Raw genomic sequence first — 26,897 nt, 5'->3', positions numbered from 1 at the left:
CAAGTTGACCAGCTATTTATAGAGACCTGCGAAGATTTGAATTTGCAGTCGAAAACGAAGGCAAAATTTGAACAAAAAAATTTATTTGAATCATCGTCATCATATTGAATATTGACCACAAGCAGTTAATTTTCAAACGTGCTCTTTCAACACCGCAAGTATCAAAGCTAATCACCACAAGCAAACTCTAGCATTATTTCTTTCGTGTAACATTTTCTCATCAAACCGCAAACAGACATTTACGAGTAGAATCTTCTTTTTCATTCAGCATTCAAAAGGCGATCATACATACCATCAGTAACGCTTTTTGAATCATCTTATACATAACCAACAAGTAGCATACCATCATCACCCACAACATTTTGCGAACCTCGCAAAATTACTTTCAATCAAACGCTGTCGAAATTATATTTCATGTTCTTTAACGCCAACAACAATAACAACACTAACAACAACACCATCAATACCAACAATACCAACAACAATAACTCATTCTTCGTCATCACTAACAACACTACTACTACCACTACTACAAGAACCACAACAACCACCACAGCAGCTATTGCTGCCGCCTTTGCGGCAATCGCAGCAGGCATCATTCAGACCGTTCATCACCATCCAACTCCAATTCCACCACCAATCCCCATTCAACAACAACAACAACAACAACATCAACAGAAACAACAACTCTCGAAACCCTCCTCTAAATCTTCCTCCTCTGATATTTCCTTGAAAGATCAATTAGATTTCCTGCTTCTGTTAGATATTTTACTGAAGTCATTGCTTTTGGACGACTCAAAGAAGGGATCAGATTTGCGCTATCGCTATTATAATAGAGAGGAGGTTGTTGTTGTCGAAGAAGAAGAACGAGAAGAAGAAGAAGAAGAATTTAGAGTGTTTAGAGGCTTTAGGAGAGGAGGCTTTAGTGGCTGTTGTGGAGTAGTAGGAGGAGTGAATAGTAGTAGTAGCAGCAACGGAGTAGTGGTTGGAGGAAATAGTTATTGGGCTAATAGCTGGCAGAACTGCTCATAAAAACGTTTAGAGCAACAAACATTAGAACAACTACAATGAGCTCAGCAACTGTTCTCCCACCAATTCCTATTATTGGCAACTCTTTTGAAAAGAGAGGCCAAGCCAGCAAGCCATCACAAAAGAAAGTTGGTACTTGTGATGATGGCAACACGAATGATGTTATTCGCAAAACAACCAAGAAAAACTACAAGAATGGGAATGCCAAAGGACAAACTCGTTTTGTGGAATATTTGTCATCCAAAGAGGTTGACGAAGGTTTAAAGAATGGTACACTTTTTGATGGTGTTCTTCATATTAATCAGCAAAACAGACAATTAGCGTTTGTTGTCTTGGATGAAGCTTTGAAACAAAAACTTCAACATGACATGGATGTCAGAATCAGTGGAGAAGCAAGAAGAAATAGAGCTTTCCACGGTGACAGAGTGATTATCAAAATTGATGATAGAAGTGAATGGCAAGAAAGAAAGGTATCTACAGCCATTGGACAAAGATCAGATGAACCCTCAGATTTATTTGAAGATGAGGGCAACGAAACTGGTATGGAGGATGAAAGTACTCCAACAACAACAACAACAGATAATTTTAGAAAATTGCTTCAACCCACAGGCAGAGTTGTTGCAATTAAGGAACGTGCAAAGAAAAGAGATTTTGTAGGCTTTTTGACAACATCACGCGAGAATGGTGTTATCGATGAAGCTGATCAGCATTGTATTTTTGTTCCTCTCGATAAGAGATGTCCTCGAATGGTCGTTCCTCTTTCTCAATGCTCAGAATCTTTCAAGAGTAACCCCACTGTCCATGCAATGGAACTTTATGTTGTTCAATTTTCTACATGGAGCGAAAAAGCTACTCTTCCTTATGGAAAGATTATTAAGCACTTGGGCAGAGCTGGTAACATCAAAACTGATTTAGAAGCTGTGGTTATTGACTATGAAATTGACGTGACTTCTTACTCAGAGAAAGTGATGGAAGAGATTCGTGCTGAACTTAACATTCCAGCTGTTGGTGAATGGAAAATTCCAGAAGCAGAGTTGGAAAAGAGAAAAGATGCAAGATCCGAACGAATTTTCACTATTGACCCAAAGCAATCGAAGGATCTTGACGACGCAATCTCAATTCAAAGACTCGATGATAACATTTTCAAAGTTGGAATTCATATTGCTGACGCTTCTCATTTCATTGTTCCTGGCTCAAAGCTCGACAAAATTGCCCAAAAGAGAGCTACGAGCGTCTATTTGGATCACATGACCATTCCAATGCTTCCACACTTTTTATGTGACAATATTTGCAGTTTATTACCTGGTAAAGAGAGACTTGCCTTTAGCGTTTATGTACTCATGAACGAAAATGGTGAGGTTTTAAGAGATCAAAGGGTTGAATTCCACAAAACCATTGTCAAGTCTTGCGCTAAGCTCACCTACGAGATTGCCCAAGATATCATTAGCGGAAAAATTACTTCTGACTCTGAAATTTCTATGGATGATTGCCCAAGAGAGACTGAAACATTTTGCCCAAATGTCCATGGCTCACTTGTGGAAGATGTTTTACTGCTTCACAAGCTCGCCATGAAGAGAAGACAAAGTAGGATTGAAAATGGAACTCTTTCCCTGAGCAAGCCAAGAATTCAATTAGAACTCTCTGAAGATATGGAAACTGTCAAGTCTGTCAATATTAAGGAAGAAAAGGAAAGCAATAACATGATTGAAGAATTAATGTTGTTGGCTAACTATTTAACAGCAGAGCACTTATTGCGAACAAGCTCAAATCAAGGCGTTTCTGTGTTGTTGCGGTCTCACGGTAGCCCAATGGAGAAGAAAATGAACGAATTTGTTGAGTTCTGCAACAATGCCAAAGTTGACATCAATGTTGAATCTGCTGCTGATCTAGACAATAGCTTGAGAATGATTACAGATGATGAAGTCTCTACTGTTATTAATTTAGAAGCCACAAAAGCAATGCAGTCAGCTAAATACTTTGCCTACAATGACAGAGATAGTTATGTTATGCCCACACATCACTACGCTCTCAACGTTCCTTATTACACTCATTTTACATCACCAATTCGAAGATATTCGGATGTTATTGTTCACAGACAATTAGCATCTGCTCTCTTTTCTGACCGCCCAGTTTTATACTCGAATGAGTTGAAAAGATTGATTGACCAATGCAACAAAAAGTCAACACTTGCAAAACGTGCTGAAGACCAAACAAAGCACTTGTATCTTTGTCAATATATCGAACAAAATCCAGACCTCCATAGAGTTCATGCCATTGTACGTGGATTGAGCGGAAAGACGATTCGAGTTGTCATTCCGCAATACTCTCTTGAATGTAAATTGCCAATTGACTCTTTTAGATCAAGAATTAAAGATAAAAAGCATGACAAGGAAACTGGAATTTTGAGATTCGTATGGATTGAAGATGAAAAGGAAGAAAACATTCAACTCTTCGACAAGATTCCTGTTCGCCTCTATGTCAAACGATACAATCCACTGCCAGAAATTGCTATTGTTCTAGACAAATAAATTGTAAATATTTCAAGTCAACACAGCAGATGTTTTATGTTCGTTTACAAGATGATGCACTTTTTCTTTTGCCTCTTTGGTTTTGTGGCTGGTTTGACTTCGGAAGAGCCTGGTTGAGCTGGATCGGAAGCAGCTGTACCTGCAGAAGGCTTTGATTGTGCACCTTCTGCTGCAGCTTCTTCAACTTCCTCTTCTTCACCTCCTTCTGCTGTATTAATCATTCTTACCAATTCCTCAAACACAGAGTCCACATTCTCTCCTGTTTTTGCAGAGGTCTCAATCCACTTGCAGAAATCTCCAAACTTCTTGGATTGATTTTCTCCTTCTTCTTTGGTTACACTTCTTTGGTCTTCCAAGTCAATCTTGTTACCGACAAGAATGATTGGGATTTTGGCTCCTTCTTTTTCATCTTTCGCTTTTAGAATTTCTTCATAGTACTTGGCTGTTTCATGGAATGTTTCAATGTCGGTCATACTGTACACAATCACAAATCCGTGTCCCTTTTCCATGTACATTCCTGTAAGAGAACGATATCTATTGAAGATATAATATGGATGTCCATTTCGTAATGAATATGAAGGCTTGTTGATTCATTACAATTAAAACTTACTCCTCTTGTCCAGCGGTATCAATAATTTCCAACATTACTGCGGAACCGTCAATTTCTACTTGTCTCATGTAGCTATCTTCCACTGTGGGATCATATCTTTCCACGAATTTTTGGTGAATGTACCTCATTGTAAGGCTTGTTCATGAGAAAGCAAAACAATTTCAAACATAGAGTAAGAGGAGATGATGAACATTCTGATTCAATACTTACGCGCTTTTACCCACGGATCCACTGCCTACTACGATGATTTTATATTTCGACATGTTGAGAATTTGTGGTGGTGAGGGAAGATTTCTTCTGTAGAGGTATTTTTTTTAAGGTTGCCTTGAAGAAGCCTGGCGGTGTGTTCGTTCTGTGTCTCGTGTTGAACCAAACGAACGAACACGTTCACGACTCTACTCAACTACACGATCGATTTGACTAGCGGAGGTTTTGTGTTCAAACTAAAAAACCTAGAGTGCTAGAAGACGGATGCACTTGGCATCCAGATATGAACATTCTATGAACATATAAGCATATATGAATTAGGGAATCACTCCACAGGTTAACCGCCTTTTTCGTGTTGTGGTTACTGTCAACGGGTAGGCTGTTACGAATTAAAACGTCAGTAGTTTGTTTCTGGCGCCAAAAATCAAATAAAATGTCTCGACTGCAAACCGCATCAGACAGCAGCGAGCCAAGAAGCACGAAGCTTCGTGCATCATCATCAGCACTGAATGGCTACTCAAGCTCTAGGGTTTTTGTTCCTCTTTCTGCTTCTTCATCAGACAAATTTCATCGATACGACCATCAACGATATTCAATAGGAACAATTTCATCCTACCTGTCATCTTTACATGAATCCGATAATTATGCAAACACTCAAAGGCCCCAATCGGAATTTGCTTCTTCTTTTTTTTTCTCTTCGTTTTTGCGGATTGTAACCTCAACTGTTACTCTAGGAACTCTATCACCAAAAACCCTAAAACACTTTCTCCAAATAATCTTTTGCCTCTCTATTATGATACACATCTTGTCAATGATACCGTTCACTTTTGCACAGTTCTACAGCCCTCCTTTGAACATTGATACCTTTTATAACTCTGATAAACGAAGGTGGTTGATTGCAGGAAACTTTACATCGATATCAGTCAACACCACGACATTTAATAATCTCAACAACATTGCTATATTCAATGGGAGAACCTGGAAAGGTCTTGGAAATGGAACAAATGGACACATTAGAACTGTGTTTATTGATACATGCTTCAACATGTATGCAGGAGGAGATTTCACTCAGGCTGGAAATTTAAACACGGGACCCATTGCAAGGTGGTCAATTGTCAAACGAACGTGGGAATCCATTTCTGAAGGTGTAGCGTGGAAAAACAATAGCTCTGTTCGATCAATTTCTGTTGACTGCTTTCAAACTCCATCCGAGATTTCTAGATGTCAATGCAACGTGTGGATTGCTGGCTCTTTCGAGTTGAACATTAGTGATGGAAATGGAACAAAAACAGCCATTAACGTTGCGATGTATCAATCGCACTCTAAGACATGGTTCTCAATGAGAGAACATATGGACCATAACCTTACTCTCTCAATGACTGTAAATTCAATATTTAAGAGAGATTTTGGACAAACATTCCATTCGAGGAAAACGTTTTTGGGTGGTAGTTTTCCTTACATTTTAACTTGGGACCCTTACTTCAAAAATTGGAGCAAGATTGTGATCAATGATACAAACGCAGAAGTGACACAAATTCATTTCCACAAATCCACCCTTGGGGTGTATCTATTTGACTATTGGAACTATGTTATTGCTGGAAACTTTGAATTTTCTTTCGAAGATGGTAATTCCAACTCAACCTGCAAGAATCTCTGTATGATTGATTTTAGAAATGGAAAGTGGACGAAGGTGACTGACACGTTTGAGCGTATTAGTTCTTCAGTAAGGCAAGTTTCCACCACGGATGGTCACATTTTTGCAATTGGTAATTTCAATGACACAGACTTTGGTAATCTGGCTGTGATTAATACGGATGGAATATCGAGTTCGTTTTTCAATAATACCAAGATACCGTCACATACATATACCTCTCTGTACTTGTGTAAGCAGACAGATCTAGAGTGCTCTCTGAACAGTGCTGGTCTCTCAGACACACAAGGACGAATGTGGTTTTATGACAGTGACACAAGAGCTACACACTTATTCGGTACGATTAATGCGGGAGGAATGGTCAGCTATCTGTCATCTATCTATCTTTACTTTCTAAGCGATTACATGTAATTAAAGTTATTTATTTGGCTTTGCCATAGTTAATCTTTCCAGCTCTTGAGAATACTGCTGATTTTGCTTTTTCAAAAACGCAATTTCTTCTTCGAACTTCTTTTTTTCTTGCTTGCTCTTCTCTCGTTCTCGCTTTTCGGTTGCCTCACATTTTGCTTGCCATTCTTTCACTTGTTTTTCTAGCTCTGACTTTTCCTTCTCGAGTTGTATAATTTTTAGTTCCATTTCTGTTTTTCCGTCCTCTGCATGTAGCGACTTTCTCATTCCAAATGCTACGCTACTTTCATATAACTGTTTGTATGCTTTAATAGTCATTCGTATTTCGTTTCGCACTCGAAGCATTAATAGACCTCTTTGCTGACAATTTACAGTAACTTGTCTAATTAGCTCATCAAAACATTGAGAGTACAACTCTTCTCTGACAGGACATATTCCAGTTTCCTTTGCTTTCCTTTTCAAAAGTTGTGCATCGAGTGACTCCTCCAAATTGGTTACGTCCAATCTTGTGGCTGGCGTTGACGAAACATACTGAATCCATTGTTGACTATTCTCTGAAAAAACAACAGGTGGTAGTATTGAATTCAAAATGTCTTCCGTTTGAGTCATTCGTTCAGCTCCGACGACTTGAATAGGAGGCAACGCTTGACCTTTGTTTTTCCCGCTTGTCCCCATTAAAGCCTTGTTTCCCTTCTTCTTGATTGCTTCCGATAACAAAATTGGTGTGTCATATTTTACAAGTGTATTAGCAGGAGAGTTATTCTCTGCCACAGGATTCAGCTCTTGATTCATCATTTTTTTATGTCATACAAAATAAAAATGTGAGGTAACCGATACTGTAATTAAAATCTGGCGGGAAGGTATGCAAAATGCCATATCACGGATTTTCCGAGAGATCCTAGTCTCATCAGAAAATCGGGTCAGATTAGATGCGAAAGTCTTTTGTTCTTCCTCACATTCTCTTCAGAGGTGTACAAAGAAGTGTCATCATGTAAAGTTGTCCAAAACGCAGACTTTCCCCAACGTCTATGACATCTAATCTTCCAAGAGTGTTTTGCCTTCATTATGGTTCTTGTTGGAATTGTTTTTAAAAAAAATATTGAACGTTGTTATGGAAGGAGTTAACGCAAAATTCAAAAAGCTCATGTTGAAAATATTTGACTTGACCGAGAGCTGGCAAGCATTGCATAAAGAAAATTGTGATTGTTTTATTGGATTGGTGAAGGATTTGTCGAGTTGGGAAATTGTCGGAGGTTGTGAGGATTATCATGATGATATTCGTTCTAGTACTGACGATACAAGTCATCGATCCAATCATAATTCAATGTTTAATGGACAATCATCATCGGGTTTTGGAATTTTTCAGTATTTTCCTCTCACAGTGAACATGACTCAAGGAACATATTTACGTAAATTGGATGAAAAGTATAAGATGATTCTCGCAAGTCTGTAGGTGTAGTTTATTTTCATACCTAGCAACCATGAAAATAATAATTTTATGGATTTTGGTAATCTGTCAATAATTAACTTACTTTAGTGCAAAATTTGAAAATATTTGTGATCAATTGGATATTATTCAACAGGAAGCAGACTTATTTTATCATCAATTGCACAGAGAATTGCTCTCCAGCATGGAAGGAAAACGAAATGAAAAATCTCTCTATAACTTTACAATAATTGAAGAATACATTTCTGGAGTGCGAGAAATTTTCATCATGTTTAAAAAAGAATATTATCGATATGAAGAGCTATTTCAACAAGAATTGAATTATCTAGGAAAATCCTTAGAGCAAATCAAGGATGTATATAGAAAATACTCGACGCACCAGTATATTAAAATTAATAGAGGTGAGTTTAACAATCATTACATCCAATGGAATACATTATTTGTACGACAATAATTATAGTCATTCAGGTGCTTGAAAGTACAGAACGAGAAGTGCAACAAGATTTTGTGGACAAGCACAGATTTAAGTGAATACATAATGTTTAGAACAATAATTATTTCAAGACAATGATGTTGACTAATGATGTTTATAGGGTCTCACGAACTCATTTTCAACGAATTACAAAAATGATTCAAAAGTGTTCTACTCTGGAGCTTGTTAGTGGGATACTTGGGTGAAGTGATTTAGTATTTCTTGTGACGACGAGCTCTATTCTTTCTGTTCTTCTTGCCATATCGTCTGCCATACTTTCTATACTTTCTACCATACTTTCTGCCATACTTTCTATATTTTCTGCTCTTCTTTCCGTACTTTCTACCATATTTTCTACCGTATTTTCTGAATTTTCTACCATACTTTCTATATTTTCGGCTCTTTTTACCATACTTTCTACCATACTTTCTGAATTTTCTACCATACTTTTTACCATACTTTCTACCATACTTTCGACCATATTTTCTGAATTTTCTACCATACTTTCTGCCGTACTTTTTACCATACTTTCTGCCATACTTTCTATATTTTCTGCTCTTCTTGCCATACTTTCTACCGTATTTTCTGAATTTTCTGCCATACTTTCTACCATATTTTCTACCATATTTTCTTTTTCTTGGAAGATAAGTAGAGAGAGCACTGCTTTCTGCAAGAGAATACTCTGCATTGCACAAGGCAAATACTGCAATGGAAATTGCAAGCAATAAGGCAAGGATTAGAAATCTCATATTAATTGATTTGACTTGTTTTTTTTGGTGATCAGAGTAGTTGCCATGTTGTCAACCCGTTTTATAGAGTTCGAAACTGAGAGTACTCTAAAACAACGTTTCTCTAAGAAAAGGGTGTGATTGAAATTTTGGTATGACTGTTGACAAAAATATTCGACTCCTCGTTTGAAGAATGGAAATTGCGAAGTAATATTCAGCAACTAGTAGGAACTCTAACACGAATTTTCTCTCGAGAAGCCTACAGAATTGGAAAAATGTCAATTCGAAAATTGAAAATAGAACTAAAAAGGGGTATCACTCAATTTATGCTTTGAGGCATAATTGTAGGTGCACAAGTGTTCTAATTACGATTCAAATATTACAAGATTAGTGCTACTATGGGAAGAAGTGAAGAACATGATGATCCTTAATTGCAAACTCCATTGAATTAAGCTTTTTTTTGTAAACCTTTGCAACGTGCTTTCAATTATTGAAAAAAATGACATCATCATCCATGACTGAAAATGAAATTAAACATGCAATGAATATTATTGAAGAAATATCTAATTTAGTGTACACGACTGAACAAGCCATCAACAAGATACAGGAGTCGGTGGCAATCATACCCGATATTGAATCATTGAAATTTAACATTGATGAAGGGTTGAAATTGTCGTCGGAAAAGATGGATCAACTGGAATTGTATTGTGAAGAAAAGATTAAAGATCCATCAGTGGATCATCATTTGGAGACTTGCTATGGCCGAATTTTGGGAAGATTACCACAACTGAAGAAACAAGTGTTGACTTTAAAAGTAACTCTTCGAAAGGCAGTACAAGTATACAATAACAAGGAACAAGAAATGTCAATTAAAAAGGGTAAATTATTAGGATCATCGTCAGAAGAGAGGAAGACGACGTTAAAATCAAATCAAAGCGGAAAACACCAATCACGACAATCACGAAAAATTACTGACTCTCTCAAACGAACCAAAGCCATTATAGCACAAAATATAGAAAGAACGTCCAATTCCATGGAACAACTTTCGGAGCAATCAAGTGTATTTCAAAAGGCTGTAAAGTCACAAGATGAGTATCAAGACAAGGTAAATCAGAGCACCAAATAATTAGAGAGTTAAAATGGAAGGAGAGACGAGATCATTTCATCACTTTAGCATGTTTTTTATTCTATGTTGTGGTGATTTTGATTGTGTTTAATCATCGAATTCCACTCATTTCTTTAGCCTTTTACATCATTAGCACGTTATGGAGCTTATTTTCAGGAATTTTTCTTTCATCCAACAACACTTCAAGCTCTGTTGCGCCACTGTACAATTTCAACACCTCAACCATTGAAAATATAACAACGAATCAGTAATTTATTTCTTCTTACCGGGTTTCGACTGGAATGTATCTTGTTTTTCAAACATGGCTGTGAATTGTTGAATTTTCTGCTGCTTAGAGAGTAGCTCAACAAACGAGTCTAGTATTTCTCCATCCATCATCTTATCCAAACCATATTGAGTAAAAGAAATCCTGTGATCTGTTATTCTATCCTGAGGGAAATTGTAGGTTCTAATTTTTTCAGATCGATCTCCACTGCCTATCTGTTCCTTTCGTTCAGATGTCATTTTCTGCATCTTTTCGTCTTGTTGTTTTTGGAAAAGCCGGGAGTGCAAAATTTTGAAGGCCTTCTCCTTATTTCGATGTTGCGATCTTTCATCGGCAATATACACAGTTGTACCCGTTGGAATGTGAGTCAATCGTACGGCACTGTCTGTTGTGTTAACATGTTGTCCACCTGCTCCACTCGCTCTCATAGTCTCAATTTTTACATCTGATAAATTAATCTTAAAATCTGATTCAGTGACCTCTGGCAAAACAACCACTGATGCAGACGATGTATGAACTCTACCTTGTGACTCTGTGACCGGTACTCTTTGAACTCTATGAACACCACTTTCAAATTTCATACTTCCATACACACCTAAGGATGAATCTTCATCCCCACCGTATGACGAAGATGAAATGAGAGCAATTCCTTCTCTGCATCCTTCTCCTCCACAGTTTACGCTCAAGCTCAACACTTCAAATTTCCAACCTTTAGCTAAGGCATACTTTTCATACATTTTAAATAATTCCATTGCAAACAAAGAAGCTTCATCACCTCCAGTTCCTGGCCTAATTTCAATAATTGCATTATTATTCGAGGATATTTGAACATCATTGCCATCTACTTGAGGAGCATTCAATAACACTCCAATTAAATCATTTTGAATTTTCAAAAATTCTTTTTCTGTTTCCAGATAATCTTCTTGAGCCATTTGTTTCAATTCAGGATCTTTTTCTGTTTGTTTCATTTCTTCGAGTTGTGCCAATTGGGTTTTCAAATTTTCAAATTTGTCAGATAATTCTGTAACTTTTGTGAGAAATTTAAGTTCTACAAATTGTGTGGGTTTTGTTGGTTGGCCCGCGTAGACAGAATTGGAGAGCTCTTGATGTTTTTGTCTGGCTTGTTTTAAATATTGTTCTACTTGTTGATTGACTTTGAATGTATACTTTCCGATAGCGTCATTGGATTCTTCATCAGAATTGTGGAGAGCGGATTGGCTGGTGTGGTATTGTGTGGTTTTCATCATGGCATGATTTAAAAAAGAATAACAAAAATAGGAAGAGCGATTGGCTGGAATTGATAAATATTTGGTTTGATTATGATAATATATACGATCCCGATGGCTAGCGAGGATTGGATGGAATTGGTTGCTCTTGATGCGAGAAGTCTTGTGCCATGTCCAAGCAAGCATTTTTATTCAAACTAAAAATTGAATTTATTTGTGAAATGTACAAAATCCATGTTTTCAAAACTAGTATTGTGAGTATTTCTTCGAGCGAGATGAAGAGGTTATTTCTTCATATTGATCATAGTCAAATTCATTGGATCTGTTTAAAATTTCTTCAACAGTCATGCCTCTCTTTCTGCCAGGGCTGGTCATCTTTCTTGCAGGACTGCTTCCACTTAGACTCAAGCTATTTTGTAACTCTGCCAAGTGAGCTCTTGCATTCTTGAGTTCCTTGTCTAATTCTTGAACCTCTCTGCTAGTTTTGGCATTCGATTCATTGAGAGATTTCATAATCTTGTGGCTGGCAGACAAATCTCTTTCCACCTTCTTTTGACAGATCCAAAAGAAGAGGAAGGTGTAGACTTTTGTGAGGAGTATGCAGAAGAAGATGGCTTTGGAGTTTCTTCAGTCTTGAGAGATTGAGCTGAGGATGTGCCACTAGACTTTGTTGCTGATGAAAGATACTTGGAAGTGGAAGGAGTAGCAGTTGCTGAAGTGGATGAAACGGGCTCACTATCGCTAAAGATAGAGTTATCTTTTCCTGGTTTCTTGAATAGTTTTTGTCTTAAATCAGATACCATATTCTCATACTTGCTCTTTTCCTTCTCCAATTCAGACAGCATTTCTGTGGTCTTCTTTGAGGTGTTGAATAACCTGTTGCATTCTTCTCTCTTCACTTCCAACTCTCTCAAGGCAGAGTCAAGCTTTTGTGACTTTTCAGCAAGTTGGTCTTGAAGTTCTTGCAAGTCTGATCGGTATTGGTTGAGCTGAGAAAGTTGAGATTCAAACTCTTGTTTGAATTGCTCCTTCTCAAATTGAACCGTGGTATAGTTAGATCTGAGCTTTTCAACTTCCTTTTTGATGAGGTCGTACTTTTCAGGTTCAATAAGGTTAAGATTTTCTTCCTCAAGATCATTAATTCTATTTTCCATGAAGGCAATCAAGTCAGATTTCTTCTTGATAATTTCCTCAGTTTCTTCAACTTTCTTTGAAAGTCTTTCAACTTCGTCTGATAATTGCATTGTCTTCTTTTGAAGTCCTGTCTTTTCAGCCTTCAACTCTCTAAGGGCCTTGACAACTCCAATTGTTGTTTGTTGAACAACATTCAAACCTCTCTTTTGTGGGCTTTGGTGAACAATGCTTTTGGCTTGCTTTTTGATTGGAGTTGACAAAGCTTCAGAAGCATTGAATCTGTATCCAGTGATAATATGTCTATTGATGCTTGAAGAGAGGCCATCTTGCAAGCCTCGGATCATGGAGTAGTCTTCTTTCTGCTCTTCAAATTGAGGGTCAAGATGATTCACGAGTTGGAGGTAAGTATGAACTGCTCCCTTATATTCGTCGCTGGAAATCTGGAATTCTTTGTTTTCATTGATTGCATCAGCTGACAACAATGCCAATTTGTCTCCACCCACTGTATAGTAAAGCGTGTTGGCTTCCTTTTCCTCTCTCTTTTCTTTGAGCATCTTGTTGAATCTGTTGCCAATGATAACAGCAATGACAGCTGCTCTGAAAGATGTCTTGGTCTTCTCTGTGGAGAATTCCTTGGGAACTCAAATTCATGTACAATTTCAAATTCATTAGATAATGATTTGACTGTTTCATAAACACCTCTCAACAATCTGTCATATTGCTTGAGTTGAGCCTTAAGAATTGATTTGTGCATCTTGAGATCATCAATTCTGTTCTTCATTGGTCTCAAACCTCTGGCAAGCAGTTTCAAAGCGGAGTGCATCTTTCCTTGTTCTAGTTGAGAGTCTCTGAGCTCGGTCTTCAGAACTTCAACAATCATGGTTGACTTCTTCAACTTGCCAGAAGTTCAGAGAATTGTTCTTGTAATTCACGGAGGGTGTCCTCTAGCTCCTTAATCTTTTCAGAGTAGTCAATCTCGAGCATTTCGATTTGGTGTTCAAACTTGTTTCGTTGCTCGTCGAGCTCATTTTGACTCTTCTTTTGTAATTCATTCTTTTCAGATTCATACTTTTCTGTTATGCTCTTAATGGTCTTGAAGGCTTCATCAAGTTTTTGAGCTTGATCGTTGAGCTTTTCCTTTTGAGCAGCAACTTCCTTCTTCAAGGATTCTCTTTCTACGAGGTGAGTCGTAACTTGCTCAGAGAATAAAGATTGGAAGGTCTCCCAGCTAATAGGTTCATCGTTCTCCATTGGTTGTGATCTGCCTCTCAGAGGTGATCCATTTCTCTTGTCATTGGTTGGAGTCTCCTTCAACAATTTATACAATGAGTAGACAAATCTCAATCTGTTCTTCTCTTCTTCTTGGTGATTGTCTAAGAGCTCTTCCAACTCATTGACGCTATCTTCAAGTTCTTGCTTTTGTTCCTTGAGAGCTCTACAAACCTTCTCACTGTCAGAAAGTTGCTTCTTCAAGTTGATCAGCTCCTTGTAGGTGTCAGAGTGGTCATGATTAAGATTTTGGAAATTGCTCGACAATCCATCAAGCTCGTCTTGTAAAATTCTATTCTTGTCTCTGGAAAGAATAAGTTCATCCAAACAATCCATAACCTTTGTTCTGAGTCCCTTGTAGTTTGGCTTGACCGACTCGATACCTTTCTTGCTGATTTGGGAGTCATCTTCTGTTCTGTTGTACTCGTGTCCTTCCATGACATGTTCTATAGTCTTCATCAAGGCATAGAACTCACTGGCCAAAGCTCCATGAGCTGAGTAATTTCGCTCTCCTTGAGATCTCGTTGCTGAACAGTGGCGTTATATTGATCAGTCAATCTTTCGGTGGTCTCCTTGTAATGAGCAAGTTCTCTTTGAAGGAAATCATTTTCAGCCTTAACCTTAGAGAGTTCGTCGATCTTGTCCTTTAGAGAGTCATTCTCATCCTTGAGATCAGCAATGTACAATTCGAGATTATCATTAATCTCGCTCATCTTTCTCAACTCTTCAGTAACTAATTGCTTACTGTGATTCTCTTTGTCCAATTGGTTTTGAGTTTCTTCTAGCTTCTTTCTGGTGGAAGTAATTTCGTTTCTAAGCTCTGGTATGATACTTAAATCCTTCTTTAGATCTTCAACTAAATTCTCTTCAACATGGAGCTCTGATACCTTATCTTGCAGGTTGATAATGTTGTTTTGGAGTTGGTTCAAAGTAAGGTTTTGTTCGTGCTTTTCTTGCTCAAGTCTATCGATCTTTCTCTTGAGTTTGTCAATTTCCAAGTCTCTATCTTCGATCGACTTTTGACTCTTTTTAAGCTTGTTGTCTGACTCGTTGAGTTTATCTGTAAGCTCGGATCGAGAATTGAGAAGAATTTCGATTTGCTCTTGGAGCTTCTCTGCAAGCTCTTTTTGACCCTTATTTCTCTTATCTTGCAGCTCCTGCTGTTCTTTCAAAGAAATAGATAGATCTGCCAATTCCTTTTCAAGCTCACCTCTCTTAATCTCGGAAATGGCAACTTCTTCTCTTGCTTGATCGATTTCCTTCTTGAATTGAGACGATTCTGCGTCTCTTTTGGTCTTCTCTTCGGTAAGAACTTGCTGGAGTTGAAGCAATTCATCTCTTAGCTGTTTCTCCACTCCCTTTTGTGTGGTAATACGATCATTCGATTCAATCTCAAGCCTCTTCAACTCTTCATCTTTAGCTCTTACTCGTTCTCTCAAAATATTAATCTCGTTTCGCAATTGAATACCCTCATCTCTAGTTTGTAACAAGTCATCGACTTGTCTTTGCAAATCACTTATGAGTTTTTGCTTCTTTTGGTTCTCATATTTGATTTGCTGTACTTGAGTGAGTTGTTGTCTTAGGAGTCTAACTGAATCATCATCTTCACCTCTCTCGACATTCAGTTTACTCTTCTCTAGAAGTTTTTGGAATTCTTTAAAGTCTACTTCTTCCTCGTCTGTATCGATTGATTGTGGTTGCTGCATCTCAGCCTCTTCGGAAAGCTTTCGGTAAAACTTCTCTCCGGTTGGGCTTAGAAATTTTGCAAAATCGTCAGCCTCTCTCTCATCTTCCATAACGACACTTTGCCTCTTAGTAGTGCTGCTGGACCTTCTCTTAGGAGTTTTGTAGTATGAATTCGATCTGATTGGTGATTCCTTAAGGGATGAAGTTGGACTTGAAACACTTTCCGTCATTCGTCCCTTAGTACTGTTGGTGTTTATGGTCAGTGATGAACGATTTCCTTCACGGGGCGTAAAGGTCGTTCGACGTTTTGGGGTAGCATCAAACATGAATGAATCTTGATCCATTCTCTCTGATGTATGAGCCTTATTTTTTTAATGTAATTATTTTTGTGAAACGTCTTTGGTTTAGCGCCAAATATTTAAACCACCAACTGTAGTTTTTGTAGATGGTCGAGTTGTAAATAATGATGATGGGTCGCGTACGTGAAGGTAATCAGAGTCTCTCTCTCGACAGGGCATGCCCACACAACCGTTTCTTGATGCAGCGGGTTGGAAGTAGTGATGTCTTGTCATTGGACCTCAACAACATTAATGCGTGGTATGAAATGTACACTTCAGAGAAGTGAGGCTCAACACCAGATCAACATTATTTAAGCTTGGGCTTCTTCTTCTTGTTCGATGCATCTATGTCATTCTTGTTTTGGATATTTTTGGATTTTGGTTGAGAGATACTAACAACAACATCAGTACCAATGCTACTGCTACTACGATGGTCTTTGCTCTTCTTCTGTCCACCATCGTTTTCTACAAACTTTCGCTTATGGGTTGAATCAGCCGATGTCGGTTGTTGCTTTTCGGTTGTGGCAAAGTAGGGCGCCAAAGAGTCATTGTTGGCTTTGATGGAGTGAATGATGCCCTTTCCGAGCTGTTCCAACTCGAAAATGAATTGTTCCATGTTGAATTGGAGTTTGTTGAAGGTATTCGTGGCAGAGGGTGATGTATTCTTTGAGGATGATGAGTTTGTTTCATTCTTGTTATTACTTGACTGCAACAACAATGGTTTCATACACCAGGTATTGGTGATGGAAGCTTGTTGAGGCTGTAATACATTGGGGTTCATGGCAAAAGTAATCATGTTATTGTGAACATCCTTGAAGAATAAACCAAATCGAGAGAAACGTTCTTTGAGATCCCTATAAAACAAATCGTAGGGGTTGAATCCAGTGGGTAGTATGATGTGTGGCTGCTTCTAATTTCTTGTTCACTCTTGAGTTTGATGATGAGATCGTATCCATCCATGTCTGTACTTGTAAAGAGTGAGGGCAGAGAGGATGTCACAGGTGAGAGAATATATTCGTTCAATTCAATTTCTGTGTTTTTAGCAAATTGAACCATTCGGTGAACAATCTAGTGTTGTTGAAAAAAGAGCAATGGTTTCCATAGCGCCAAGTACGTGTAGTTAGAAAAATTCAGGAAATAATATCACAAATGTAAACTTACAATAGCTGGTGGATTCTTTTTCGTCCATACATAATCCAAATTATAGGAAGCAACAATATACATGCTTGGTTTGGTATCTAATTTTTCGTATTCCTCTGACCGTCTCGAGAATTCTCGTTGAGTACTCTCTACATCTGAATCACCAATTGAGGTGTTTACAAAAAGAGGTGTATCAAACCATGAATGACTACACAATAAACTTAAAAATCTGAAAAAAGCACAAATAGCTGTTTTTGGGGCTTTGTAAGGGGAATATACATCCGTATAGACGTGCATACATAACAATTCCACAACGCTATCTTCCAAATAGTCGGACATGAAATGAGTGTTGATCCATGATTTAGCCAATCTCACAGTCTCTGCATACTCCTTAAAGGTGTTGTCGAAAATTCCAGAGTATTTACAATGTAAAGGAAGGATGTTAAGTGTTTTTTCCAACTCGTGCACATTGGGATTGAGGGCCTCTGATCAATTATCAAAAAACCAGTTCAATAAATGTGATACAATGCCATCTCAATCTTGTACTTACGTCCTGATCTCTTAATAAGATTAATTTCCTTTGAAACAAAGACTACTACACGGAATGTGAATCCATTACAAACGATATCTATCCATCTTCTTGTTGGTGTTGTTTTTAATTTCAATCTGTAACATATTCAGATTTCAACATTGTGTCAATTGTGGCACCCGTGATTGTCAGTATTATTATCGGTTTGACTTCATAACTACTTACGTTTCGCTATATTTAAGATAAATCAGTTGTTTCAGCTTGTCCAAAGCCTCGATATTATCTGGCCATCTTGCATTGCTTCTAAATTGCAACACGGTCAACAATGGATTCGTTGCCTTTGGTGAAGTAATGGCCACTTCATAGAATTCAGGTGAAATCACACAAATATTCTCTGGTATCAGGTGAATATCTGTGTCCATAATTATGGACTCCAACTTTTCAAAAGCTTCTCTCATTTCAGAATTGGCTGTTTGAGATTCAACTTTGGAAATCTTCATCAATGAATAAATATCCGATGCTGATACTGAACAATCGACATTCTTATCTAGATGTTTTTTCAACACATAGTTTGCAATACGCTCGATGGCTTTCACTGAACGTTCGTCCTCACCTACTTGCCATTCCGTGCAAATACTAAGAGATCCATCACTAAAGTCCTTCATGAATGCCTTCTTGCCCCAAAATGTCTTAAATGCTTCAGTTTTTTCCTTATTGTGTGGAGAAGGACCCTTAATAAGAGGCTCAAACCAATTTTTGGTAAATATTAGTCCAACAAATACCTTGTCCTCATCACTTCCTACAACTCGTAAATACTTTACTCTTCCTTCGAGTGCCGTATTTAGTGTAGAAGTAATTTTTTCCTTTGTAGAAACCTCGCTGTCATGCTTAAATGAATTAGGTATGCTCACATTGAGAATAGCATCGAATTTGTGCCAAAATGTGTGCTTTGTAAGGAAAAGTAGCTCCACGGACTTTACACTTGTTTCATCTTTCATTTGCGCCAAAGTCAATTTTGCTTCTGATTTCAATTCGTTCCATGCATTTTGTGAAACTCTATGGAAAATGTTGAAATCTCCTTCCTTGTCAACCAATGCCACATTAAAAGATTTGACAAAAACGGGATCCACTGGTTTGGAGAGAAGGATAATCCCTTAGCCACTTGGTCATTCGATTTAACAATCCAGTTCATCAATAATTTGATCATTTGGAAGGAGCTCATTGTCTTGTTAATTTTCTTTTGAGATAATAAATACAAAATAAGCATGGAAAGTAAAAACCCGTTCAAACTGTCATCTGCCTGGTAAATATTTCTATTTCTTGCCCAAACACGCAATAAGATTGCTGTCTCTACCAAAACTGGGCAATCTTTCATTTCGTTGTGTAACATCTCTAAGTGTTTATGGAAGAATTGGTCTTCAGCAATTCTGTGATACTCAACAATATTCTCTGGTTTTAAACTTTTAGCAAAAATATCAGTAGTGATCGATGGCATAATTCTGATTTTGAAATAATTTTTGCCAATTTTCACATTTGAAACAATAATTGGCTTCCAGTAGTCTCCTCTGAAAGGAATAATTTCTAATTGTGAGAAGATTTCATTTTTCTTTAAGTGTTCTGCCATAGCACATAGATACCAAGCTCTCTTTTCAAAATATGTTTTTCCATAGTCCTTAGATGTGATAAATCCCTATTAGTGGCATAATTTCAAAATCAGCGTATGTGAAAATTGTGTTAACAACTAACCTTAGGCATAGTAACTGCAACGTCAATATTTTTATATGGCTTTGCAATTGTTCGAAGTAAATAAGAGCCAACAATTGCAATACTTTGTGGAGCATTGCAAGCCAGTTTTTTAGTCTTATCCGAAATTGCAATAAACTTTGAAGAATAAATGTCATTCAAATGTTGGGCCTTATACTGAGAAATAGAGTCTAGAATTTCTTTCAAACTCCTCAATGCATCCTCAATTTTGGTACACTTTTTCCAATTCAACGAGGCTTTTTTCAATACTTCTGCAAACTATGTGATGAAAGTCAATATATTTGTTGAATCATAATATAGGCCAATTAGTTCCATGTGAATAATAACAATTGAGCGATGAGGCAATGATTATTCATGACTAACTACTTACCGAAAAACGAAAAAGTGGAGACTGAAATAAATTCTTGGTGTCTGTCAAATTCCTAATTTCTTCTTGTGTGTAGTGTTGCTGTTTTTTTTGTTGGGTCTTTGCACTATCATCATCTAGAACATATTCTTCTCCCATTTGTTCTCTCAAAATTCTAATCTTTCTTCTTCAGTCAGAGAAGAGGAAGAACCCTCTTGATGCTCCTCAACACCATCCATGTGATCATCGTTTTCAACCAATTCCGACTCCTCTTGGCCATTCTCTTCAACATTGTCTTCAAAGCCTTCCTCTTCATGTTCTTCTTCTTCGGCTTTATCTTTGAGCGACGATAAATAATCCTCTGCTGATGACATTTTTTTTCGAAATTTTTATTGAACGTTGCAAGAAGCCTCACCCGAGTATCTAATGTATTTATTTAACATTTACTAGATGCTTCTCTCTCATTGAGCAAACACATTAATTGCTTTGAAGTCTCTTGTAGGTACCTCCAGTAACGAATGCAATTTGACTCATCACATGTGCAGCACTTTCCTTATCTGCATCACTCTCAAATAAATTGCCAACGCCGTTACCTAATGAAAGCGAAATGGTATTGACTTTAACATTACTTTGCTCAGACCATTGTTTGACCATACTAACGAGTTGTTTCACATCAGTAACACCAGCAGTTGGAATACCATCGGACAAGAGGTAAACGGAATTCGTTCCAGTCACAGCCGATTTGATCAGTTGGAATGATGATTTCATACCTGCTTCGATATTGGTAGATCCACAATCCTTGACTGACTGCAAATGTTTAATGGCATAATTGATCTTTTCAGTGGATGCAGGGACAAAGGCTCCAAAGACTTGTGTGCTCTTCTCACAAAAGTAGACAATTTCAAATTGTTGTTCTGGTCTCAATGTTTGAAGAGTTTGAATCAAGTGTTGCTTGGCAAAATCGAGACGAGTGACTTGAGAATCTTTGGACACTTTGATGGTCATGGATGGAGAGATGTCCAAAGTGAAAACGAGACGATCACCACTCACTGAACCAAACACACAATCGAATGGCTTGACGTTATTTAACATGGTATTGGCTTGAGTTTTGAGTGATTCCTCAGTGAACAATGAAGACACAACGGTTGCCTTGTTGGCTTGTAAATCCTTGATGTTGGATTTGATGGTATCCAAAATCTTCAATCTCTCTGCACCATTTTCAGTAATACTCTTAATCAATGAGATGGCTTCTGATGATTGCAATTCAACCACTCTCAACAACAAGGTTTGAGTTACATGCTTTCTCACAAAATCAAACTTGTTGAACACGGCAATTATCTTCAATGCTTGTTGAGAAGAGAATGGAAGAGCAGATGCAGCAATAAAAGTTTCCAATGCAACCAATTTCTCATCCAAACACTTTTGAGATTGAAGAGTAGTCAAGAAGGAGTCAACATCTTTATCAGCTCTGAACATGGCTGGTGGACATGGGATTTCATTGTTGGAAGTTGTTGCAGACATGTCGACATCACTCAATGTGGTGGTGGTGGTTGAAGCAAATTCATTACTCAATTCTTGGAAGACTTCTCTCAAGACACGACGAATATCACGTTTGTGGAGGAGAGGCATTCTTGCATGTGCAGCAGATGGCATGCATGTCAAGGCCAAAATGGACAACAAGACCACAGCAATCAATACTTTGGGAAGAGCAATAACTTTCATTTGTTTTTTTTGAATACGACAAATGGAACGTTCTCATTGGATCTCTTAATGTACATTCTTGACGTCCATATACATACAAAAAAGTATGATCGTTTAATAATTGTAACACTTGTTGGTGGGAGGACTACCTTTGATGAACATGCGGGAACCATCAAGTGGGCTATTCAATTGTCCCGAAAAACATGTTGGTAATAATATACATCAAATCATTGACGTCCCAAGGACGTTTGGATTTAACAACCGTAGTTTGCAGTAAACATGGCTCATACAGGAATCAGTCTCTTTGCCAAGGAAAGCAAGTGACCAACATCATACAACAGATGAATGCAGCTTGAGCTTCAAAAAAAATGATACACAAGAGGAAAAATTCATCATCTTCGAATAAAAGTCTTTCGATCGGGAATGGCTTTCATCAACCTCTGCGCCAACCCACACTCGGGTACCAACTACTTGTGCTGATAACGATTATTAGTATATTATCATCACGAGGAATGGTTTGGATCAATTGTTATGGATCATCTAATAATTTAATCACGATAAACCAAAATGCAGCAACAATAGATGCATCGGAAACAAATACTGATGATGAAAATCGAACGAACAATAATCAACAATCTACAATCAATATTACACCAGAGAGTGCCGTAGTTTTGGCTTTAACTTTAGGCCAACTTGCTTACAATCACAACAAAGCCTTTTCAGAGAATATAAACAAAATGTGGACGGGTCTTACTAGTTTTATTTCTAATGGAGGCTCGGACACAATCAAACATGTAGCATCTGGTGCCGAACCTGCTGCTGAAGTATTTATTACCAACAAGGAAAATCTAGTTGCTAAAGCTGAAGCCGTAAAGTATTTATTGGAAAAGAGAATGGGATTATTCTTTTCATGGAAAAATATTTGTACGGTCACAAAGTGGTCTCTCATTGTTGCATCATCTGCTCAAACAGTTAAATTATTGTATGAGCTGTGGATTTATGAGGATATTTTCTATCACTCTGCCGAACAATTAGCTGGTTTCAAGAGGGATCAAACAGAAATTCACAAAAAGTTGGATGAAATGATTTCCATTCTTGAACATATGTCGAATCTTATCATCACCCAAGAAAGATTCACCCAAACAACCTCAAAATCTCTCATGCTGCTTGTTGACCAATCTCTTTTGAACGACAGCTTTGATAAAAATTTCCTTGCACTTACCAACAAATTCAAGAAATTGCAAGAATCTGTTCAGAATGAAATCGAGAAACTCAATGAAGAAATGAACACTCTCAAAAGTCAGATTCAAAAGGACTCTGACTTCTTCAAAGGAAGCGTCGAAAGATCAAAGACCAACATGGTAGTTGGTGCCTCGTGCTTTGCACTAAGTACAATTTCTACTCTCATATTTCCTCCACTAGCTCCAGTTATGTTGGCTGGACATGCAGGAGGTATTATTAGTGGTGCAGTTGCTGGAATTAACTACGCCCTTTATTACTACTCCAACTCCAAGAAAGAAAAAGCAGAATACAGACTCAAAGAGGTCATTAAATTGCAGAGCCAAATTGCCCATATTAGAAATCAGTCGATGGAACATCTCAATCTCTATGAAGAACAAAAAGCAAAACTTGTTGAATATTTAAAAAAGCTAAGAGAGCAAGAACGAGCGAGTACCACTCCTACTATCACTGAGGGACAGCCCGAGGATACACCTCTTGAAGAACCTATCATCAATCAACTTTTGGTACAAATAGTAGAGTTTTATAGTACCAACAACTTACTTTTTTGGTACAGAGTAATGAGCGGTATCATGTTTAGTTTGTGGTTGACCTCACTCGTGAAAGATGGGTTCACCATCACTCACAAGACCTTAATTACCCTCATACTGTATTGTAGTATCATGTTTACACTTAATGTGGCGTACGACTTGACCGAGAAGCAACAAATGACATTTGGCATTCACGTAAATGCTTCTTCACATTTGGCTAAAGTCACAAAATCTGCCTACGAAGAACGATACAAACATGAATGTATTTGGTATGAACTTCCAGTTAGTAAGCAATTTGAGCTAGAAATCAAATCGTTGCTCCTTAGATTAATTCCTGGCTATGGTGACCAAGCGAGCCAATTAACTGCTAAAAACGCTACTGGCCACTTGATTCACAATTCTCGATGTCTGCATTACATTCAAGTTCTCGAAAGCCACGATGAGAAAGTTGTGTCACATCTCATCCAGACCAGTTCCCACTCTTCGTCTGGAGTTGATATTCAACAAATCAATAACCCTTCAGAAATGGCTGGAGGGACATATCTTGATTTTGCATATTCGATTGTAATGAAAGGTTTCAAAGCAGTTGTGGATGGATTAGAATTGTTTTCTACAAGAACTAGTTTTATTACCAAGATTTGGTGTTCAGCAGTCGTGGCTCTAGTGATATTGGCTTTGGTTAAGAAAATTGTGTTCTGTTGTTAATGCATTATTGAAAAATTAATTATTTTTGTGATTGTAATTGTTCTAGTTTTTTCTTTTCTGCAAACTTTTTCACGCAATCATTATATGCTTTCATTTCCTCATCACATTTATTCTGATTGAAATTATTATTGGTGAGACAAGTCTGTATTTTACCTATTCCGAGTGTCAAAATGTTTGCCATCAAAATTAGTTTTAGATATTCCGAATATTAACACCTACATGCAAGCTTGTGGCACGGATCGTCGCTTTGTTTTTCTTTAATCCGATGGTTCAATCAATTTCTTTCCAACCGAGTGAATTTATGCTTACCCCTTGTTACAGCAGAGTTGCCCATTTTTTTACATTAAATATTTAATGCAAATATTCCCCAATTCAATAAATTAATGATATTTATTCATCCCTAAAGTTGTTGATTTGTGTAAACAACTTTTCCATTCAAAACTACGTGTAAAATTGGTGAGTCACACAATTCATAAATTAAATGTTCCCAATTGGAATGGTTAATAATGACACAATCTCCTCTCTTTCCAACAGCCAAGCTACCATGTGTATTGGCCTTTCCAATCGATGCAGCAGCATTCAATGTACAAGCCACAAGTGCTTCATTCAAAGTCATTCTCATATTCACACAACTCAAATGCATCACAAAAGGTAAAGACATGCAATGAGCATTTGGATTAAAATCAGTAGACAATACGACAGGAACTCCCTTCTCAATCATCTTTCTTGCAGGTGGATAGGCAATTCTCAAAATATAAGCTGTCGTAGGTAACAGTGTAGCACAAATATTCTTCTCAGCCATCAATTCAATACCCTTATCACTCACATGTTCACAATGAGAAACAGCCAATGCATTCAATTCATACGCCAATTCTGCACTTCCCATCGGATTCAATTCATCTCCATGGAAATTAATGCCAAGTCCCAATTTTTCTTTTCCTTCCAAAAGAACACGTCTCGTTTCCTCCGTTTCAAAAACTCCCTTTTCGTGAAAGACATCAATCAAACTTGGTCCAATTTCATCCTTCTTAATCATTTCAGCAAGTGCTGGAATTTGTTCCTCAATAATTTGTCGAGTGTAATCGTGTAAATTTGTGGTTTTCGGAACTGAATGAGCTCCCAAATAATTGGAAACAATTTCTGGGAGATTCAAATCCAAATGTTTCTTATTGGCCTGATGCAAGACTCGCAACATTTTCACTTCCGTTTCTGTTTCAAGACCATAACCTGATTTTCCTTCCATCAATGTGGTACCGTTTCGTAACATTTTACGAGCTCTCTGAACCAACAATTGGAATAATTCTTCTTCGGACGATTCACGGGTGTGTTTCACCGTATAACCAATACCTCCTCCCATCTTGTGGATGTCCATATAGGTGGCTCCTGTAATTTCATGACAAATTCATGGCAACGATCTCCACTCCAGACGGGATGAGTATGGGAGTCCACTAAGCCTGGAATGACGCTCTTTCCGGTACAATCGAGTACGGTTTCAAAGAGATCTGAGAGTGTAATATTATGATGATTGGATGATGAGGAGGAGATCATTTGAGTAATTAATTGTTGAATTTCCTCCGTGGTTCCGATATGAGCAATGTTGCCATCCTGTCCAATAATCATGGCTCCATTCGATATAATTTCAATAATATTTTGTTCGGATCCTTTCAACAGAGTAACATTCTTGTTGGAAGAAATGCAAACAAGTTGAGTGGCATTGATGATGAGAGTGCGAAATCGATGAGAAGACATTTTTTAATTAATAAAAGGTCAACCTTGTTTGTTGGGCCAAGGCTACATGTTGCTTGCTTAATATCAACTCAATTGCATGACATTCTCTTAACCATGTTATGGTATGTTGATCGAGTCGTCTTGTTGACAGTACATCCAGCTTTTACAGAGACATTTTTGAGAAGGGCAGTGTGAATTTGATTTTTAAATGATTTTCGAGAAGAAGGCAGCAAGCTTGTTGTGTGTCAGTAGTTTCCAACGGTCTAACCTCAATGCCATTGTTTCCATAGACAGTAGAGGCCAATTGATTGAATTTGTGATAGACAAAGTCCACAATTTCAAATTCGTCCTTTAAATATTTACCATTAAAGTAATGAAATTTTCCATCATATTGTGAAGTTGAAAGCGGTTCTACAGGTTTGTTTTTGATGTGAATGGTCGTTGGATCGTATTCAATTTGTTTTTCTTGGTTATCTGACCAATCCTCGGTATAAAAGTATTTGTGATTTCCAAGTCGATAGGCGCTTTCGTGTCTGTCGGCTGAAAGTTGCATGACAAGAACATTTTTTTCTTTCATTATTTGAAGTGTTTGTTTGAAAAGATCTCCAACTTTGTTATTGGAATTTTGAACTTCACTCTCAATATTCGGATCATAAATTAGAGGATATAATGGAGTGGCCTATTTGAATGGTGGCATTATACAGTAAACAGTTGTCATTCGAATTGATCGTTTCAATGAATGGTCAATTTAGGATTTTGCAAATAATTCCAACGATGTTAGGAACTGCTACAAGTATTGACCCACACTTACATCACAAAATACAACATTGTTCTTAATTCCCTTATCATTAAAGAATTTCTCGGGATGCTCTAAAAATTTGTTTAAATGCCCATAATAATTCACTAGAAAATGTTGAATTAAAGATGTAGAAAACAATTCCTCTGCATCCGCCGTATTATGTAACAACTCTCCTGCAAATAATGAATTATTATGTGGTGTCATGAAATTTACAGAATAGCCAACTTTTTTCAATCGATCACATAATTTATGTTTACTCGTCATGATATTTTCTCCCTCGAATAAAACAATT

The 26,897-nt window shown here is 37.5% G+C and overlaps 17 protein-coding genes across 17 annotated transcripts; 6 read left to right on the top strand and 11 right to left on the bottom strand.

Moving 5' to 3' along the window:
• Positions 1-414: 414 nt before the first annotated feature.
• C9374_002649 (uncharacterized protein) lies at positions 415-1,032 on the top strand (the record flags this gene model as incomplete). The annotated part of the gene is made up of 1 exon (XM_044692089.1): positions 415-1,032. One exon carries the CDS (start codon positions 415-417, stop codon positions 1,030-1,032), a length of 618 nt encoding a protein of 205 aa, XP_044550195.1.
• Positions 1,033-1,067: 35 nt separating this feature from the next.
• On the top strand, positions 1,068-3,557 carry C9374_002648 (uncharacterized protein; the record flags this gene model as incomplete). Its single annotated transcript, XM_044692088.1, has 1 exon — positions 1,068-3,557. One exon carries the CDS (start codon positions 1,068-1,070, stop codon positions 3,555-3,557), a length of 2,490 nt encoding a protein of 829 aa, XP_044550194.1.
• A 44-nt stretch (positions 3,558-3,601) lies between these two features.
• On the bottom strand, positions 3,602-4,430 carry C9374_002647 (uncharacterized protein; the record flags this gene model as incomplete). The annotated part of the gene is made up of 3 exons (XM_044692087.1): positions 3,602-4,091; positions 4,168-4,302; positions 4,378-4,430. The coding sequence occupies 3 exons, from the start codon at positions 4,428-4,430 to the stop codon at positions 3,602-3,604; spliced, it is 678 nt and encodes a 225-aa protein (XP_044550193.1).
• A 377-nt stretch (positions 4,431-4,807) lies between these two features.
• On the top strand, positions 4,808-6,436 carry C9374_002646 (uncharacterized protein; the record flags this gene model as incomplete). The annotated part of the gene is made up of 1 exon (XM_044692086.1): positions 4,808-6,436. The coding sequence occupies one exon, from the start codon at positions 4,808-4,810 to the stop codon at positions 6,434-6,436; it is 1,629 nt and encodes a 542-aa protein (XP_044550192.1).
• A 6-nt stretch (positions 6,437-6,442) lies between these two features.
• On the bottom strand, positions 6,443-7,228 carry C9374_002645 (uncharacterized protein; the record flags this gene model as incomplete). The annotated part of the gene is made up of 1 exon (XM_044692085.1): positions 6,443-7,228. One exon carries the CDS (start codon positions 7,226-7,228, stop codon positions 6,443-6,445), a length of 786 nt encoding a protein of 261 aa, XP_044550191.1.
• A 349-nt stretch (positions 7,229-7,577) lies between these two features.
• C9374_002644 (uncharacterized protein) lies at positions 7,578-8,411 on the top strand (the record flags this gene model as incomplete). Its single annotated transcript, XM_044692084.1, has 3 exons — positions 7,578-7,882; positions 7,971-8,281; positions 8,341-8,411. 3 exons carry the CDS (start codon positions 7,578-7,580, stop codon positions 8,409-8,411), a joined length of 687 nt encoding a protein of 228 aa, XP_044550190.1.
• Positions 8,412-8,564: 153 nt separating this feature from the next.
• C9374_002643 (uncharacterized protein) lies at positions 8,565-9,101 on the bottom strand (the record flags this gene model as incomplete). The annotated part of the gene is made up of 1 exon (XM_044692083.1): positions 8,565-9,101. One exon carries the CDS (start codon positions 9,099-9,101, stop codon positions 8,565-8,567), a length of 537 nt encoding a protein of 178 aa, XP_044550189.1.
• Positions 9,102-9,579: 478 nt separating this feature from the next.
• C9374_002642 (uncharacterized protein) lies at positions 9,580-10,206 on the top strand (the record flags this gene model as incomplete). Its single annotated transcript, XM_044692082.1, has 1 exon — positions 9,580-10,206. One exon carries the CDS (start codon positions 9,580-9,582, stop codon positions 10,204-10,206), a length of 627 nt encoding a protein of 208 aa, XP_044550188.1.
• Positions 10,207-10,458: 252 nt separating this feature from the next.
• Positions 10,459-11,883, bottom strand: C9374_002641 (uncharacterized protein; the record flags this gene model as incomplete). Its single annotated transcript, XM_044692081.1, has 1 exon — positions 10,459-11,883. One exon carries the CDS (start codon positions 11,881-11,883, stop codon positions 10,459-10,461), a length of 1,425 nt encoding a protein of 474 aa, XP_044550187.1.
• Positions 11,884-11,943: 60 nt separating this feature from the next.
• Positions 11,944-13,385, bottom strand: C9374_002640 (uncharacterized protein; the record flags this gene model as incomplete). The annotated part of the gene is made up of 2 exons (XM_044692080.1): positions 11,944-12,175; positions 12,244-13,385. The coding sequence occupies 2 exons, from the start codon at positions 13,383-13,385 to the stop codon at positions 11,944-11,946; spliced, it is 1,374 nt and encodes a 457-aa protein (XP_044550186.1).
• Positions 13,386-13,722: 337 nt separating this feature from the next.
• On the bottom strand, positions 13,723-14,538 carry C9374_002639 (uncharacterized protein; the record flags this gene model as incomplete). Its single annotated transcript, XM_044692078.1, has 1 exon — positions 13,723-14,538. One exon carries the CDS (start codon positions 14,536-14,538, stop codon positions 13,723-13,725), a length of 816 nt encoding a protein of 271 aa, XP_044550185.1.
• Positions 14,539-14,558: 20 nt separating this feature from the next.
• On the bottom strand, positions 14,559-16,130 carry C9374_002638 (uncharacterized protein; the record flags this gene model as incomplete). The annotated part of the gene is made up of 1 exon (XM_044692077.1): positions 14,559-16,130. One exon carries the CDS (start codon positions 16,128-16,130, stop codon positions 14,559-14,561), a length of 1,572 nt encoding a protein of 523 aa, XP_044550184.1.
• A 301-nt stretch (positions 16,131-16,431) lies between these two features.
• On the bottom strand, positions 16,432-20,062 carry C9374_002637 (uncharacterized protein; the record flags this gene model as incomplete). The annotated part of the gene is made up of 8 exons (XM_044692076.1): positions 16,432-16,884; positions 16,950-17,192; positions 17,286-17,749; positions 17,815-17,930; positions 18,019-18,875; positions 18,956-19,483; positions 19,540-19,815; positions 19,928-20,062. The coding sequence occupies 8 exons, from the start codon at positions 20,060-20,062 to the stop codon at positions 16,432-16,434; spliced, it is 3,072 nt and encodes a 1,023-aa protein (XP_044550183.1).
• A 318-nt stretch (positions 20,063-20,380) lies between these two features.
• On the bottom strand, positions 20,381-21,625 carry C9374_002636 (uncharacterized protein; the record flags this gene model as incomplete). The annotated part of the gene is made up of 1 exon (XM_044692075.1): positions 20,381-21,625. One exon carries the CDS (start codon positions 21,623-21,625, stop codon positions 20,381-20,383), a length of 1,245 nt encoding a protein of 414 aa, XP_044550182.1.
• Positions 21,626-22,116: 491 nt separating this feature from the next.
• Positions 22,117-24,078, top strand: C9374_002635 (uncharacterized protein; the record flags this gene model as incomplete). The annotated part of the gene is made up of 1 exon (XM_044692074.1): positions 22,117-24,078. The coding sequence occupies one exon, from the start codon at positions 22,117-22,119 to the stop codon at positions 24,076-24,078; it is 1,962 nt and encodes a 653-aa protein (XP_044550181.1).
• Positions 24,079-24,478: 400 nt separating this feature from the next.
• Positions 24,479-25,827, bottom strand: C9374_002634 (uncharacterized protein; the record flags this gene model as incomplete). Its single annotated transcript, XM_044692073.1, has 2 exons — positions 24,479-25,357; positions 25,426-25,827. 2 exons carry the CDS (start codon positions 25,825-25,827, stop codon positions 24,479-24,481), a joined length of 1,281 nt encoding a protein of 426 aa, XP_044550180.1.
• A 142-nt stretch (positions 25,828-25,969) lies between these two features.
• Positions 25,970-26,869, bottom strand: C9374_002633 (uncharacterized protein; the record flags this gene model as incomplete). The annotated part of the gene is made up of 2 exons (XM_044692072.1): positions 25,970-26,485; positions 26,618-26,869. The coding sequence occupies 2 exons, from the start codon at positions 26,867-26,869 to the stop codon at positions 25,970-25,972; spliced, it is 768 nt and encodes a 255-aa protein (XP_044550179.1).
• Between the last annotated feature and the right edge of the window lie 28 nt (positions 26,870-26,897).

The sequence above is a fragment of the Naegleria lovaniensis genome (genome assembly GCF_003324165.1).
Source record: "Naegleria lovaniensis strain ATCC 30569 chromosome Unknown tig016, whole genome shotgun sequence".
NCBI classification, from domain to species: domain Eukaryota; phylum Heterolobosea; class Eutetramitea; order Acrasida; family Naegleriidae; genus Naegleria; species Naegleria lovaniensis.
The sequence above is the reverse complement of the archived record's forward strand: the minus strand, read 5'-3'. Positions and strand labels throughout refer to the sequence as shown.